The following is a 17,462-nucleotide window of genomic DNA, read 5'->3' as shown; positions in this document are numbered from 1 at the left end:
TTATGCAGCATATTGCTGACGTTTTTTATTTATTTTGCGTATGTGTACATGTGGGTTCGTGGGAGCCAGTTCTCTCTGCCTGCACCATGTGTATCCTGGGGATCAAACCCAGGTCATCAGGGTCGGTGCCCAGCCATCTTGCCCAGCTTCTGTTTTTGTTTTGTTTTAAAAATAAAATGTTTTTTGGTTTTTGGTGGTTTTTTTTGGTTTGGTTTGGTTTGGTTTGGTTTGGTTTGGTTTTTCTAGTCAGGGTTTCTCTGTGTAGCCTTGGCTGTCCTGGACTCACTTTGTAGACAGGCTGGCCTCAAACTCACAGCAATCCACCTGCCTTTGCCTCCCAAGTGCTGGGATTAAAGGCGTGCACCAGCACACCTGGCCTTAAATTAATTTTTAAAGTTCAGCAAAAGCATGGGCATGGGGTCACATGCCTGTCATCCTAGCACTTAAAAAATGGAGGCCGGAAGGGAGTTCAAGGCCAGCATGGGCTACATAGTGAGTTCAATCCTAGGCTACGTGGGACCTCATCTCAAAAAAAAAAAAAAGTTTAATGGGAAGTTGATGTTATCAATGTCAGGAGGCCTCCATCTTCATTCCAAGGCTGGTTCCCATGGTGAGTTTAGCAGTTACGTTTTCCCCAGAAGACTGTGCTGCTCAGTTGGGAGGTGGGGAGGTGAGGAGGGTCTTCACTGCCGCAGCAGTTAGGGGTCCTTCCATCTTCCCACCCTCTTAACACAGCCAAGACCACTGGGAGTGGGCTTAATTTTTCTTGTTTATTTATTTGTTTTTGGTCTGCTTAGTTCAGGTTTTCGCTGGGTTACCCGAGGCTAGCCTTGGTCTCCAGAGCCTCCTGCCTCAGGGTCTGGAGCACTGTGATCTAGGCCTGCACTCTCACCTGACTCCCTCTTTGTTTACTATGTTTACATGCTTTGCTCATTTTGCTTTGTTTCATTTTTTGTTTCTTTGAGATGAGGTCTCACCCTGTAGCTGCCCCACTTGTCATCTTCCTGCCTCAGCCCTCCAAATCAGCACGCCTGGGTGGGTGGGTTGGGTGGGGGCAGGGTGGGGGAGTAGCAGGTAGGTGACTCTTGTGAGCCCCTCTCTAGAGGAGCAGTCGAGGCTCTGAGTCTACTTTGGATTCCAGCAAGCTTCTTTCCCTCATTGCCCCTAACTCGAGTCCAGTGGGAGGCAGAAACCACTTTAACAATGTAGGGAGATTTTAATAATAGGGATTGTCAACCCAGAGACGATGGCTAACTTCTAAGAGCATAAAAGTGGATTTGGGGACGGGAGGGGATGCTCTTGAAGTAACAAATGCAGAAAGGCAGTAACCTGGTGCAGGCCAGAAGAGTGAAAAAACAAGGAAGAAAGTGAACGCAAGGTCCCCTCCCCGGGGGCTCTTTGGAGAGTGCCTGCATCTGCAGGAGCACACCGCATGAAGGGGCAGGAAGTGTGTTAGGTGTGGGCAGCACTGGTCCCTCAGAAAGCCATGCTGGGCTGCAGAGAAGCTCACAGAGTTTGAATGGCAGCAGGAAGGGGCACTGTTTGTTGTCTGGTGCTCCAGCCTGCAGCACCCTCCTGTGCCTTCTGTCGGCAGATGAGAACATGAAGCCAGGCAGCAAAGGAGAGCCACAAGCTGATCTGGCTCCAGTTTCATGTCACAGGACCCCAAGCCCTTATTTCTCTCCCTTTCCTTTCCCCAACTCCCCACTCTTGCCTTTGTCTACATTGGAGTAGGGCCTTGTCTGCATTGAAGCTGTCGGACCAAACTCGAGATTAGTAAGATTGGTTGTCTTTCATTTCTTCCATTTTTACCCCCACGTAGAAAGATGTCATTAACTTGCATTTTGGCCTTTCTGTTTTAAATTACTTTAATATTTTCCGAGAAGTCAGTGATCCAGGCAAGTAGGTGTTCTAGCACCTTCCAGGTGCTAGTCACCATTCTCCTGGCCCTGAGAAGGAAACTGATTCCCATCCCCTTCTAATCAGCAACTCAGGAACTGACTATACCAGTTCTGTGATGACAGTCCCTGTACCCGGCTCCTACCTCATCGGTAATGCCCTTTCAGATAGGTCCCCGCTCACTGGCCTAATTTGAGAGGCCACTTCTTAAGGGCATCTTCCTGATCGAACATGAATAACATTATTTAAATAGCTACCATGCACTTTACATCATGGTAGGCTCCATGGGAAGTTGTTTTCCACGTGACTCTGAGGTCGGCCATAGATCCTTCCCACTCTCCACTAAAATAGCATGCCCCCTCCGGTCCCTGTGTAAGCCACTGAAGCTCGCTGCCTCACTCTGGATAACAGGTGCCTAAGTGAACGGCTTGCACCCAACTCAGTGTAGAAACAAGAATGCAGAAATGCCCTGCGCAGGCCCCTCTGCAGGGAGGGCTACCGCGTGCTTGTGGAGCTCTCGCCGCCTGAGGTGCCGCTGACTCCAGTGTCTCCCTTTTCTTCCAGTTCCACCGTCGCTCAGCCGTCTGAGATGCCACCGTCTCCTCTGGTGTGGGAGTGACAGTGGAAGACACTGTACTACTGAAGATGTAATGTAGCTTTCACTGGAGTCTGGGATTTGCAAATTCTGGAGGGTTAATCATGCTTGTACTGTAATTTTACTAATGAAGTTTTAAATTAACAACCACTACTTGTATGATATGAATAATATTTAGAAATGTTACTAGACTTTTAATCTTGTAAAGTGGTTGTGCTTTTAGAAGAAAAAAAAATATTTTACCCAGAGTTGCACATGATTAAAGAATTCAGTGCAGCTGTTATGGCTCACCTCAGAACAAACGCGAATTGAACCAAACTTGGTCGTTTGGGGTTTATGTTGTTTCTTTTCTTTTCTTTTTTTCTTTCTTTCTTTTTTTTTTTCTTAATGAAGTGAGATTGTTCACATGTGCACACACACACAGAGGACAGTCATACATTTTGATATTCGAGCCATTCCTAAAGATTTGGAACTTTCTAAGACTAAAGAATCGAGAAAGCTTGCCTGCGACCAATCATGGAGCCACGTGAGCTGATTGTGGCTGCGCCTGGGGAGGGGGTGGGAGGGGCATGTCACCTAATGCTCAAGCCCTGTGACTGGCTTCTCATTAGAGCCGTGATGGTGATGTGTGCTGTCTAAACTCCAGTGTTGTGCGTAGAGAGAATGAGCTTGTGACTAGGAGAGACTAACTTTTGTTTTCCTTACCCAGTATAAATATATATATATATATATATTTAATCTATTTTTATTAGAAGTTTTTCTGCTCTTTCTTACATAAAAAAAAAAAAAGACCCAAGCATGCATCTTTCATGTGTGTAAATAATTCATTTTTGGGCTAATTTCAAAAGAATCCAACACTGCTGTATAGAGAGAACTAGCTTGCACATTTTAGGTCTGTGAAAATTCTGTGAGACTTTTCCTGCACTGGACAGTGGAAAATAATAAATAAAAGACAAAAAGAAATTTTAAAAAAATTAAAGCCACAAAGGCACATAGGGAATCATGTCAAACGTGTTTGTGTCCTTAGGCAAAGCTGTGGGAGTCTTGAAATGTCACGGTAGTAAATAACTTATTACTTTTTGACAAATTCTTTTTCCTGCTGGAACACTGAATTCTGTGCATATGTAAATATGAACACCAATCGAAGGCCTCTACCTCCTGGAGTTACACAGCTTGGCTTGTTTACCTCCACACTCTGATGATGACTTTTTTTTTTTTTTTTAAGTTCAATGTGGAGACTTGAAACTTGAATGTCCCTTCCAACTTTTATATTAAAAATAAAAAGACAAGAAAATTGAAGAGCGTTTTTCACCTGTACAAGAAGTACTAATGGATCGTCTTAAAACTGGTCTAGGAAAAAGTGTGGTGTGTGTTATGGACAATTAACTGTTACAGTTATTGTAAGTTATCTGTATTTAGCAGAGTATTTTCATCTTGAGTGATCTGAGCTGAATTTGAAGACTATTAAGTTATGTTTGGAAGTTTTAACTTCAATGAAGTAATTATTTGCTGTGAAAGAAACACACATTGAATTACTAAACAAAGATGGTGCAATGTCTTTGTGTTTTTTTTATGAGGCTCCTGAGAACCTACCCACCTGAAGCATTTCAGTTCACTTGAATGGGAAACGTGTTTAGTATCAAAAGAGCCCGAGAAGACACTGTATGACAGGCACCATCTCAGAGGTTGGTCAGTCACCGTGGCACACTTTCTGGTCACTTTGTACAATGTAGATTTGAAGTACAGTGGTGAAAACATTAAATGTGACATTTGAAAATGAGATGTCGCTGTCTTATTTACACACACACACACACACACACACACACGCATGCACACCTTGTTTTCCCTTCAGTAGAGCCTCTGTCCTGACTTTGCAAAGTCTGGAGACACATGCTTATATTTCCACTCTTATCTCTGAGGAGATGACTTGTTTATTGAAACTTAAGATTGCCAAGAATGTGTCAAAAGCTCAGGTAAATAGCATCAAAGACAGTGTGACCTAAGTATGTACAATAGGGTGTCTTGTTTTCATGTGGGATTCTAACCTATTATGTTATATTCAAACACATGAAATACAAGTAGGTTGCTGTGGATAAAGCAGACTAGTGAAGACACGAGACCCTCCCTCCCTCTCTGACCCTAGAAGTCCTAGACACTTCAGCTGAGGAGGAAGTCAGGGCTTTGTGTTGGTATACTTCAGACCAGAGGCTGCCTGACTTCTCAGTATTTATCCTGAGGCCAGACAAAATAATATATTATTCTTTTTGCCCATGCTGGCCGTGAGCTCAGTGTGTAACCAAGGATAATTTTAAACTCCTCCTCTTGTCTTTGTTTCCTGAGTTCAGTGCTAGGGATGGAATGATTTTGTGCATGCTAGACTCCGCCAACCGAGCTACACTCCCAGCCATGCTGTTATGTGTCCCTGCATCTGCAAGTGGTATTTATGTACACCTTTTACTGTGCTGCTGAGGCACAGACCCAGGGCCTCATGCGTGGTAGGCAAGCACCATACTGTAGAAACACATCCTCTCCGTTATGAGACAGGGTTGTGTTCCCAGCCTGGCCTTGAATTGGTGGCCTTCCTGACTGACTTTCCCAAAAGCTTGGATTAAGGACTTGGGCAGCAAAGCCCAGCTCAAACAAAACAAATGGGTTTGTTTCTTCCAGATACAGGAAAGTTGACTGTTCATATTTTGTTGCTGGTTTGGCATTTGATTTTGGTTTGGTTTGGTTTAGCTTAGTTTGAGGTCGGGTCTCTGTTAGAGCTCTGGCCCACTTGAAATTCACCACTTAAACCAGACTTGCCATGAATGTGCAGTCCTCCTCCTGCCTCTGCCTCCAAAGTGCCAAGAGTACAGGCATAAGCCACCAAGCCCAGCTAACCCAGAGCATTTAAAATGCACATTTAACTTTGAAACTAAAGTTTTTCACAGATAGCTGGGCACTATGCTGCACGCATGAAATCCTAGCACTCGGGAGGCAGAGGCAGGCGGATCTCTGAGTTCGTGGTCAGCCTGGTCTACAGATGAAGCTCCAGGACAGCCAGGGCTACACACAGAAATCCTGTCTCAAAAAAAAAAAAAAGTTTTTCACAGACAAGTAGAACATATTGGTTTAGTTTTGCAGGGAGCTGCTTATCGATCCAAGAGGGTGGTGCTTGGGTGTCTGTAAAGTAGTTGGGAATTGCTAAGGCTTTTACGAGCGACTGTGGGCAGATCAATGAGGGCTATAATCAGCTGCAGTTACTGACAGTGTAAGATCCTGGAAGTAATCTTTTGTTTGAAATCTTTACTTTATTTCTCCATAGCATATTATTCAAAATGTTACTTTTATATTAAACATCAGGGACTAGAAATGGCTCAGTGGTTAAGAGCACTTCCTGCTCTTCCAGAGGACCAGAGTTCAGTTCTCAGCACCCACATGGGGCAGTTCAGACACCTATAACTCCAGCTCTAGGGGAACAGACAGTTCTGACCTCAGTGGGCTTATACACACACACACACACACACACACACACACACACACACACACACACACACACACACACTTACAAATAATAAATCCGAGATGGTTCAGTGGTTAAGAGCACTTGCTTGCTGGGCTGGAGAGGTGGCTCAGTGGTTAGGAGCGCTTGCTGCTCTTCCAGAGGTCCTGAGTTCAATACCCAGCAACCACATAGTGGCTCACAACCATCTATAATGAGTTCTGGTGTACAGACACAGAACATTGTATATATAATAAATAAATCTTTTTTTTAAAAAAAGAGCACTTGCTGTTGAAGAGGACCGGAGTTTGGTTCCCAGCACCCACGTGATAACTCACATCCATCTGTAATTCCAAGGAACCAGCGCCCTCTTCTAGCCTCCAAGGCCACCAGACATGCACACACGGTGCACATAAACTTATGCAGGCAAAACACCCATACACATTAAATAAAAATAAATGAATCTTTACATTTAAAAAAAATGGTTCTAGCCAGGCAGTGATGGCACACACCTTTGATCCCAACACTTAGGAGGCACAGGCAGGCAAATCTCTGAGTTAGAGGCCAGCCTGGTCTACAGAGTGAGCTCCAGGACAGCCAGGGGCACACAGAGATGGAGAGATGACTTAGCAGTTAAGAGCACGCACTTCTCCCAGTCTGAGCCTGTAGCTCCAGCTCCAGGGCCTTCATGGCACCACACACAGCATAAAAATGAATAATAAAAACATTAAAGAATAGACTGCGTAAAAGTTGAATTAAGGCAGGTGCAGTGGCACACGCCTGTAATGTGGTTTCCAGGCTGCCTTGGTCTACAAAATGAGTTCAGGACATCCAAGGCTACACAGAGAAACCCTGCCTCAAAAAAAAAAAAAAAAAAAAAAAAGAAGAAGAAGAAGAAGAAGAAAGAAAAAAAAGTTCAACCAAGCAAACAGATTTTCGTAGAAATCTTTATTAACCATGCCTCACTAAAGCTGGTTCTGAAGTGAGATGTCTTAATTTCTTTGCCTGTTCTGATAAAAATCTCCTGACAAAAGTAAACTCTAGGGAGAAAGGACTTATGTCCGCTCACAGTCCATCGTGCTTGTGCTTCCTTTTCCTGCAGTCCAGGACCCAAGCCCAGGGAATGATGCCGTCCACTCTCAGGGTGAGTCTTTCCACTTGAGTTTAACCCAATCAAGATAGTCACGCACAGCCATGCCCAGCGGCTGATAACCCCTCCAGGGTGATGATGTTTCTGGATGGTTTGACAGCCTGTCATGGTGACTGTTAACACTACCCGTCATGGGATCATTTACTTCAAGAAGCACAGCAGCCAGTGCAGTACTGCAAGCCTCTAAATCTAACTACTACGTAGAGTGAGGCAGGAGGATCATATGTTCAAGAGCTGCATGGGCTACATAGTGAGTTCCAAGTCACCACATGTTAATTTTTTTTTTTTTTTTATTTTACAAAGGCCTGGATATTTGTTCCTAACAGCACAAAGCCATAGGCTCAGTCCCCAATTCCAGAAAAAAAAAAATAGAAAAACAAGCAGATGACGTACACACCTGTAATGCCAACAATTGGGAACCTGTGGCAGAAGGTGGTGAGTTCAAGGCCAAACGGGGTACACCCAAAGCCTGGCAATGTGGCTCAGCACTAGAATGCCTGCTTAGCAGGTGCACGGCCGTGACTTAGACGCCCAGCAACATACAAGAACTGGAAGCAAGTCAGGCGGCACACACCTTTAGTCCTAGCACTTGAGAGGCAGAGGCAGGCGGATCTGTGAGTTCGAGGCCAGCCTGGTATGCAGAGTGAGAGCCAGGACAGCCAGGGCTACACAGAGAAACCCTGTTTCGAAAAAGAATGAATAAGAAAAAGTGATGGAAACAGACTGCGTAGGGCAATAAGATGGTAGGGAGGCTAAGATAAATTACAGTAGCTCGCTGTTCTTCTGATATTTCGAGACTGGCTCTTAATAGCCCTGGCTAACCTAGAATTCACTATGTAGGCCAGGCTATCCTCAAAATCGCAGAGATCCACCTGCCTTTGTCTCTCAAGTCCTGGGATTAAAGGCTTGTGCCACCACACCTGACCTATGGCAGCATTTCCTTCTTTACTACTTTATTATTTATTTTACATCCCAGTTGCAGCTTTCCCTCCTCCTTTCCCTTCCAGTCCCTATCTCACCTCGCCTCCTCACCTTCCCCCCCCCCCCCCAATCCTCCAGTCCTCCCTTTCTCCTCCCATGGATAGTAACCCGCCTTGGGGCATATCAAGTTGTAGAAGGACAAGGCACGTCTTCTGCTGTGGCTAGGCAAGGCAGCCCAGGTAGGGGGAAGGGAACCCAGGGCAGGCCACAGAGTCAGGTACAGCTCCTGCTGCTGCTGTCAGGAGTAGTCCCACACGAAGACCAGCCGCGCAGCTGTTGCGTGTGTGCAGAGGGCCTAGGTATGTCCGTGTACGCCCTCTGCTTGGCGGTTCAGTCTCTGTGGAGCCCTGTGTGCCCAGGTTAGTTGGTTCTATATGTTTTCTTGTGGTGTCCTTGACCTCTCTGGCTCCTTCAATGCTTCCTGCACCTCTTCCATGGATGCCCCGAGCTCTGCCTGTTGTTTGCCTGTGTGTGGGTCTCTGCATTTGTTCCATCAGCTGCTGGGTGAGTCCTTTCAGATGGCAGGTACTCTAGGCGCCTGTCTGGAAGCAGAATAGCATTAGTGGTAATGAGTGTGCACACGCAGAAGTCAGGGGACCACCTCCAGGGATGCGCTACCTCCCCCTACTGTGTGAGTCCTAGTCATCAGACTGACGTCAGACTTGATGATGCCATCTCCCTGGTCCTCATTTTATCTTACCTAAAGGCACCTATTTTTATTTTTTGTAAGTGAGTGTTCTGCTCTCGTGTGTGTATGTGTACCACATGTGTATCTAGTCCCCCATAGACATCAGAAGAGGTATAGATACCCCTGGAAATGAAATTTAAAATGATTGTGAGCCACCATATTGATGTTGAGAATCCAAATTTGGGTCTCCTTCAAGAATGCAGGTGCTCTTAACAGCCAAGCCATCGCTCCACCACTCTCTTCTCTTTGTTTGTTTTTGTTTTTTGAGACAGGATTCCTCTGTGTAGCCTTGGCTGTCTGGACTCAATTTGTAGACCAGGCTGGCCTCGAACTCACAGAGATTCGCCAGCCTCTGCCTCCCGAGTGTGGGGATTACAGGCGTGCGCCACCACGCCCGGCTCCCTCCCCTCATAATTTATGTAAGTTTCTAGGGCAGCTGGCATTGAGCTCCTGATTCTCCTTCACTTCCCAGGGGGCAGGGATTATAGGCATGCACCCCATGCTCAGAGCAGCATTTCAGCGAAGGCAGCCCTGAAGACGAAGAGACTCTATGGAAGTCCCGAGTGTAGGTGTGCATGGTTGGGGTTGGTTGGTTGGTTGTTTAAAGAAGGTCTCATGTAGCCCAGGCTGACCTTGATAAGTAGCCAAGGATGTACTGTGTACTGATCCTCTTGACCTCCACTTCCCAGGTGCTGCAGTTACAAGCATGTCCTACCCACCTGGGAAGTGCTGGCGAGGGGTCCAGGGGGTTCATGTGTGTTAGGCAAGCACTTTGTCAGCTGAGCAGCCTTCATTTATTTAAGGGTTTGTTTCGGGGGGAGGTGTTCAAGATAGGGTTTCTCTGTGTAGCCTTGACTGTCTTGGACCAGCTTTGGTTTTGTTGTTGTTCTTTAATTATTTATTTATTTATGCATTTATTTTTGGGTCGCTTTGTAGGCCAGGCTGGCCTCTCACAAAAGAGCTGCCTGCCTCTGCCTCCCACACCCAGCTCAAAAGAGAAGTCTTGCATGCCTTGGATAATAAAGTGGTGCACTCTTCAGGTTCTGGGTTGCCAAAATAAGGGACGGTTTAAGTAGCTTTGTTCTTAAAGACCACAGACAGACTGGGTCTTGGGCTCAGCGGTTGAGCACTTGCCTGCCATTTGCAAGTCCTTGGTTCAGTGTCCGGGCCTACAAAAAAACCGAAAGACTGTAGGCTGAGCCTGTGGCTGAGCAAGCAGAGCATTTGCCTGGTGTATGCAAAGCCCTGGTTTCTATCCTCAGTGCTGCAAAAAAGGGAAGGCAAGAGAGTAGTGGGAGGAAGTGTAGCCCTGCAGTAGCTCCACTTGGGCATCAAATGCACGGCACAATTTAGCCTGTCTTAAAATTTGAGGTGTGTGTGTGTGTGTGTGTGTGTGTGTGTGTGTGTGTGTGTGTGTAGAAACATAAAATTAAGGCTGACTTTGTCTAACAGAAGGAAAATCTGTTTTGATTGCCTGCTTGGCCAATGAGAAATCTGCAGTTTATATGGTATACATTTTCTATAATTAGAAATAGCCTGAATCTGCAGCCTAAAAGTTCTAGCAAAATATATTTAAAGCAAAAAATTAAAACATGTCAAGAAAAGAAAAATGTTGGCAAGGATAAGGAGATGTTGGAAGCCCCGGGAACAGCTGATGGGAATGTAAATGGTGCAGCAGCTTGAAAAGCAGAATGTCAGCTCCTCTGGGAGGAGGGGGGGGGGGAGGAAGCATAGAGGTCGTCTCTGGGTTTAGCATTGGGGCACTGGTTGGACACGATGGCGCACGCCTTTAATCCCAGCACGCAGAGAGGCAGAGACAGGCGGATCGCTGTGAGTTCAAGACCAGCCTTGTCTACAAAGCTAGTCCAAGACAGCTAAGGCTACACAGAGAAACCTTTTGTTGCCGCTAGTTTTTTAACTATTTTATTTGGGGTACTTACTGCCTCTACCTCCCTTCTCCATCCCAGTGCCTTCCTCCAACACCCCAACACTAGGTATGAGATAAAGAAGCTTAGTGGAGAGGGGGTATAGTAGACCTCTTTACTCTCTTGGCTGTTTAGGGTCAACTGAAAACTCCCTCTCTCTCTCTCTTTCATAACTGAGTTTTTAAGAAACCAAAACTTCCATTACACCCTGTCTTGAAAAACAAAGGAAAGAATGGGCATGCTCTTGCAGAAGACCTGAGTTCAGTTCCCAGCACCCACACCACCCGTAACCAGCTCAAAAGGATCCAACCCTCTAACTCCAAGGGTGTCTGCACACGTGTGCACATACACACAACTACACATAGTGACAAGTAGAATCCTCTTAAAGAAGAAAGAAAACAGTGCTGCTAACATGTGCACACCAGTGTTGATAGCATTACCTACAGTAACGGAAAGGTGGAAGCCCACATGCCTCTCAAGGATAAACTATGATATATTCAGGCTTAAAATGGAAAGAGGTTTTGATAGGTGAAGAGGTGGCTGAGCCTTACAGACTTGATGCTAAGTGGAATAAGCTACAGAGTGAGTTTAAGACCAGGGTGGGCTAGACAACCTTGAGGAAAAGAAATAAAAATTTGCAGTATAGCCAGGCAGTGGTGGCACACACCTTTAATCCCAGCACCTTGGAGGCAGAGGCAGAGGCAAGGGGATCTCTGGTCTGCAGAGCAAGTTCCAGGACAGCCAAGGCCACACAAACTGTCTTGAAAAACCAAAAAAAAAAAAATTTTTTTCTTTTTAAATTTACAGTCTATATAATGAGACATCTTTTTAAAAAGCACATTTCTGGGAGGCTGGAGAGATGGCTTAGTGATTAAGAGCACTGGCTGCTCTTCTAGAGGTCCTGAGTTCAATTCCCAGCAGCCACCTGGTGGCTCACAACCATCTATAATGGAATCTGATGCCCTCTTCTGGTGTACATGAAAACAGAGTGTTCTTACACATAAATAAATCTTTAAGTACTAGTTGTTTTTTTTTAATGAGTCAGAGGTGATGCCCATCTGCCTGTCATTTTAAGGGTTTGGTGCCTATCTGCGTGTCTGTCACCCTACTTGAGAAGCTGGCACAGGAAACTGAGTTGATGGCAGTTAATATGAATGTGAACACTTCTTTCCCCATCTTTTCCTCACTGTGTGTCTAGGGATTGCATTCAGGCCTTCACATGTGTTAGGCAAGTGCTCAAGCATCGAGCCTCCCACCCTTTATCGTTTTTCAATTTGTATGGATGTTTTGTCTGCATGCCTGCCTGTGCGCCACTTTGGTGCCTGGTGCCTGCAGAGGTCAGAGGAGGACATTGGGTTCCTTGGAAATTAGAGTTAGAGGTGGTTGTGATTTGGCTCGTGGGTCCCACTGACTGCTCTTGCCACAGCGTCTTAACCACAGAGCCATCTCTCCAGCCCCATTCTCTTTTCCATTGGTTTGTCTGAGACAGGTTTGTCAGGAACTCAGAGAGAGCTGCCTGCCTGTGCCTCCCTCCTAAGTGCTGGGACTAATGGTGCACACCACCACACCCAGCTCCTGTTACTTCTGCTTTCTGGCTGTACTCCTGAGCTTTTGGTAATCCTGTCTCTTTCATCTGGTGGAAAGAGTGGGTTCCAGGCATTGAGCCAGGTCATCAAGGTTGCATGCAAGCACTTTAACCTGCTGAGCTATCTCACCAGCCTTTGTCATTCCAAGATTTTAAGAAATGTTAGCAAGTTATACATATCTGAATACAGTAAATGTTCAGATTTTCCAGTTGTCCTCCAAATTTCACATGGAGGTGTTTCCCCTCAATTCAGGATCAAGGGTCTTACCTTACATTGGCTTTTTTTTTTTTTCCGAGACAAGGTTTCTCTGTGTAGCCTTGCCTGTCTTGGACTAACTTTGTAGACCAGGCTGGCCTCGAACTCACAGCGATCTGCCTGCCTCTGCCTCCCGAGTGCTGGGATTAAAGGCGTGCGCCACCACCGCCCGGCTCATTGGCTTTCTTTTGAGTGCTAGTAGAAAAGGCATAGGGGAGGGATGGAGAGATGGCTCAGCGGTTAAGAGTACTGGCTGCTCTTCTGTAGTTTGATAAATCCATTCCCAGCACCCACATGACAGCTACAACCATCTGTCGGATCCGATGCCACCTTCTGGTGTACAGACGTGCATGCAGATAAAACACTCATACACACATAAGTAAATAAATATTTCTATTAGTATTACGTTTTTTGAAATAGGGTTTCTCTGTGTAGCCTTGGCTGTCTTGGAACTCACTCTGTAGACCAGGCTGGCCTCAAAACTCACAGAGATCAGCCTGCCTCTGCCTCCTGAGTGCTGGGATTAAAGGTGTGCACCATCCCTGCCCAGCCGAATAAACAAATCTTCAGGGAAGGAAGAAAAAAAGAGAACAGACAGAACCAGCTGTCATGGGAAAAGATAGACAAAGATGTATATAATTAGTTTGTTTCCTCAGGTTTAGATACCTGTGAAACATTTTTGGAAAAACTATCAGCAGCCTCCTTGGGGACACACACAGCCTGTTGCCTATATGAGCTGCCCTAAGAGACCTTAGCTAGTCATGTCTGGTCTCAGGGTTGTCTCCAGTCTAGGCTCGAGGGGTATGTGGGGTGCCTTTGGGAAGCCCCAGGGCACAAAGGCCAAGTGATGATGTCCATACACACCAGACTACAGGAGCGCATGATCAAGATCCTTCATAGAGCCAAATTCAAGTTCATTGACCACGAGAGGATCCACACCTCAAAGAAGTGGGGCTTCCCCAACTTTAATACAGACAAGTTTGAAGACATAGTAACTAATGGCTATGGAATCAAATATATTTCCAGCCGTGGTCCCTGGATGAGAGGCCAGTCCTGGGCTATCAAAGGCTTCTCGGTACTGTCCTAAACCCACTAAGTCACATTCAGTAATAAATTTCACATGTAGCTGGAAGTGGGGCACTATGAAGATGTTTTTAACAGTAGTATGAGTTGTGTGTGACCATTCCCATCAGGAGGCACAAATAGATTATCTTATTTTTGTTAATTTTTTGTTTTGTTTTTGTTTTTCAAGACAAGAGTTTCTCTGTGTAGCCTTGGCTGTACTGGACATTCTTTCTAGACCAGGCTGGCCTCGAACTCACAGAGATCTACCTGCCTCTGCCTCCCAGGTGCTGGGATTAAAGGCGTGCGCCACCACACCCGGCTGGTTAATGTTTTGTATGATCATGTGCTCAGTGTTGATGACCAGAGGTCTCACAAGAGGCCACTTTTCTTCCCTTGTAGTAACTAACCTTCTCTGAGACAAGAGTCTCATGTATCCAGGCTGAACTCGAACTTGCTCTGTAATGGAATCTGTCATCTTCCAGCCTCCACATCCCAAGCACTAGCGTTGCAGACCTGGGTACCAAACCCACATAGAGAAAAGTTTTTGAGATCCCATTTTATCTTCAGCAAATGGCATACGGTGGCTGGTGGCTTCTACTGATGGTCTTTGCCCCATTATTTTCTATTAACTGGGAAATAATTTGTCAGTATTGTCGTTCATTCTGCATACCTTTTTTTAAGGCTCAAGCAGATTCAGACATAGTGAGAGTCACCAAAATCTCTGCGTAGCAAACTGCCCCTACCTGGAGCTTGTATGTAGACTGCAAGCATGCAGCTAGTCTGGACTTCTGCGCCCCCTAGTGGCAAGATGTGGGCAAGTGTCTAAATAACCTCTGAGGGCCTTAGAACTAGATGTGACCCCTGTGTGCCCTCTTTTCCCTTATCTCATGGCCACCAGGCTTTGGCCATGAAGAGCACATGGCCACTATAGATGAAGTTGACCACTGTTTTGTTCAAGCGTAATTAGAACATTTTTACTCACTGGCCATATTTACTCGTTGGCCTGCCTGTGGCTGTGTTCATAGAGGGCAGAACACTAGCTTGGATAGAGGCTGTCCAACAAAGCCTGACTCACTTATTATCCCTTTCCCCCTTCATACCACCTTCAAGCTCAAGGGAGCATTGAAAAAAAAAAAAGGTGGCAGCCGGGCGGGGTAGCACACGCCTGTAGTCCCAGGACTCAAGAGGCAGAGGCAGGAGGATCTCTGTGAGTTTGAGACCAGCCTGGTCTGCAGAGTGAGTTCCAGGACACTCATGGCTACACAGAGGAAACCCTGTCTTGAATAACAAAACAAAACAAAAAGAAAAAAAAAAAAAAGAAAGAAAAGAAAATGACTAATGCTGGGAACTGGGACTGTTGACATACATCTTTAATCTCAGTAATCCCAGTACTCAGGAGACAGCAGGATCTCTCTGAGTTCCAGGCCAGCCAGAGCTATATAGAGGGACCCTGTCTCAAAAATAGGAAGAAAGCTGAGTGTGGTGGCACACGCCTTTAATCCCAGCACTCGGGAGGCAGAGGAAAGCAGATCTCTGTGAGTTCGAGGCCAGCCAGGTGTACAAAGCCAGTCCAGGACAGACAGCCAGGACTACAAAAGAAACCCTGTCTCAAAAAACCAAAAAGAAGGAAGAGGAGGAAGAAGAAGGCAGCTGCATTAGAGGGTGGAGTTCAGTGGTAACATGCTTGTTTGATGGTCCAGAGGCCTCCCCGCCTCCCCAGTGCTGGAACTGCTGGGATTAAAAGCATGCACTGCGGCCAGGCATGGTGGTGCATACCTTTAATCCCAGCACTTGGGAGGCAGAGGCAGGCAGATCGCTGTGAGTTCAAGGCCAGCCTGATCTACAAAGCGAGTGCAGGACAGCCAAGGCTACACAGAGAAACCCTGTCTCAAAAAGAAAGAAAGAAAGAAAGAAAGAAAGAAAGAAAGAAAGAAAGAAAGAAAATCGCATTAGCCAGGGCCTAGCGGGGCATGCTTTTTGAGACAGGGTTTCTCTGTATAGCCTTGGCTGTCCTGGACTCGCTTTGTAGACCAGGCCGGCCTTGAATTCACAGCGATCCGCCTACCTCTGCCTCCCAGGTGCTGGGGGCGCTAATGCAACTTTTAAAGTCTAATTCCGGAAGAGCTAAGAACAAACAGTTTTGTCTTTCGTTGTTAGCCTCTGCATCTTCTGCCCATCTACCCACACACACCAGCTCTTGACACAAAAAGATGGCTACTCAAGGCAGCCCAGGCCCAGTACCCTGGTAGAACCATGGAGCTCAGAAGATGGTTTTAAGTCTCCCTGCATTCCCTGTGCCAAGTCTCCAGCACTGACAGCATCCTTAGCTTTGGTCTGATGGCTGGCCTTTGGTGTTGGTGAGAGCCTGCCTTGTGGCTTCAGTTTGAGGGACAAGCTGCAAGAGCGAGAGTATCTCAGATGGTCACAGGTGGCAGTGCCATCAAAGAGAGGCAAATCAAGAGTGACCGTCAACTAAGCCTTAAAATATATAGGGGTGGCAGAGGCAGGCCGGGTGTGCAGTTGCTGTCAGTGAGCGAAGCAGCAGCTAGCTGGAACCTGCTCTTCATTCCTTCCACCTAGGATACTTAAAATTCCAGAATTCCCTTTCTACCACCAGGGGTCACCAGTGAGTAGTGGTGTTTGTTTCACAAGTAAGTGTCCGCATGTTTCATTTTCTGGCCTTAAACTTGCCTGCTACGTAGCCAGGTATGTACGCCCTTGAACTCCTGATGCCCCTGCCTTGGCCTCTCAAGTATTCTGATTAGATATGTACCACCATGCTTGGCCTGCAAATAATTTTTTTCAGGGACCCTTTCTTTCTCATATATTTAGTAGAAAAGCATTGTTTGTGGTGTTATCAGATGTAAAGGGTGTGAGTTGTGCTTGCTTCTCCACTAGTCCAATAACTCAGCTACCACTGACCAAGGTTTTCAAAAACCTAAAGGCATATTTATTAATTCCCACATGTTGATGGCACCTGAGAGTAAGGAGTCATCACTGTACAGTTTATGTACATCACAACACTGGGGTCCACACCGGGCAGCTCCCAACAACCTGTGACTCTAGCTTCTGGACACTTCTTTGTGGGCACTGTCCTCACACGCCTGTTCCCTCCTGCTACAGACAGACAGACAACAGAGAGACAGAGGCAGGCAGGCGGACAGACAGATCAGAGAGAGACTTTTAATCTAAAAAAGAAAAAGAGCCAGGTGTGGTGGCGCACGTCTTTAATCCCAGCACTCAGGAGGCAGAGGCAGTCGGATTGCTGGGAGTTCAAAGGCAGCCTGGTCTACAAAGTGGGTCCAGGACAGCTAAGGCTACACAGAGAAACCCTGTCTTGAAAAACAAAAACAAAAAACTAAACTAAAAAACGAAAGCACTTCTGACTTCCCACTAAAGGAATTGAAAGCAAGGCAGCTGCTGGAGAGATCAGGTGGAAGGGCCTTCTACTTGGAAGCATTTGGCCCTGAAGTCTTTATCTAGAGATATGAAATTTGGCTGGGTATGCTGCCGTTACGCTGAACACTGCACACTTGCCATGTTCCCTGGGCAGATCCCTGCTAGGGCCCCACACTTCGGAAGCCACAGTTAGGGTGGAGTACAAGGGCCTGGGCTCTTCATGACATGGCACTGCCACTCCCTACAGCTGGTCTGGGTGCTGGGAAGAAGGCACGCTGTGCCAGGCCCTTTTCTGAATATAGCTGGGTACAGTGACACCACCTGGCCAGGCTTTCCTGGGCCCTGGTCTGGAGGGGACTACCAACCTTGTGAGTCCTGACTTGACTCAAGGGAAAGACCAATTGAACAGCACTCCCACCATTACTAAGACTGAGG

At 46.4% G+C, this 17,462-nt stretch overlaps 1 protein-coding gene and 1 long non-coding RNA gene across 2 annotated transcripts in view; one reads left to right on the top strand and one right to left on the bottom strand.

The window, feature by feature from the left end:
* NLK (nemo like kinase) overlaps window positions 1-4,274 on the top strand; it is a 140,350-nt gene extending 136,076 nt beyond the window's left edge. The window contains exon 11 of the mRNA XM_084750730.1: window positions 2,464-4,274. Within this exon, the coding sequence (XP_084606856.1) occupies window positions 2,464-2,518 (55 nt within the window). The 3' untranslated portion in view covers window positions 2,519-4,274. The remainder of the gene's footprint in view (window positions 1-2,463) is intronic.
* The window catches only part of LOC311579851, a 140,881-nt gene extending 129,368 nt beyond the window's left edge, over window positions 1-11,513 (bottom strand). Inside the window, exon 1 of the long non-coding RNA XR_014773265.1 lies at window positions 11,493-11,513. This is a non-coding gene — a long non-coding RNA (uncharacterized lncRNA). The remainder of the gene's footprint in view (window positions 1-11,492) is intronic.
* Between the last annotated feature and the right edge of the window lie 5,949 nt (window positions 11,514-17,462).

This window comes from Acomys minous (assembly GCF_964271855.1).
Source record: "Acomys minous genome assembly, chromosome: 12".
In the NCBI taxonomy this organism is placed as follows: Eukaryota; Metazoa; Chordata; class Mammalia; order Rodentia; family Muridae; genus Acomys; species Acomys minous.
Note: the sequence above shows the minus strand (reverse complement) of the source record. Positions and strands in the feature narration are given on the sequence as shown.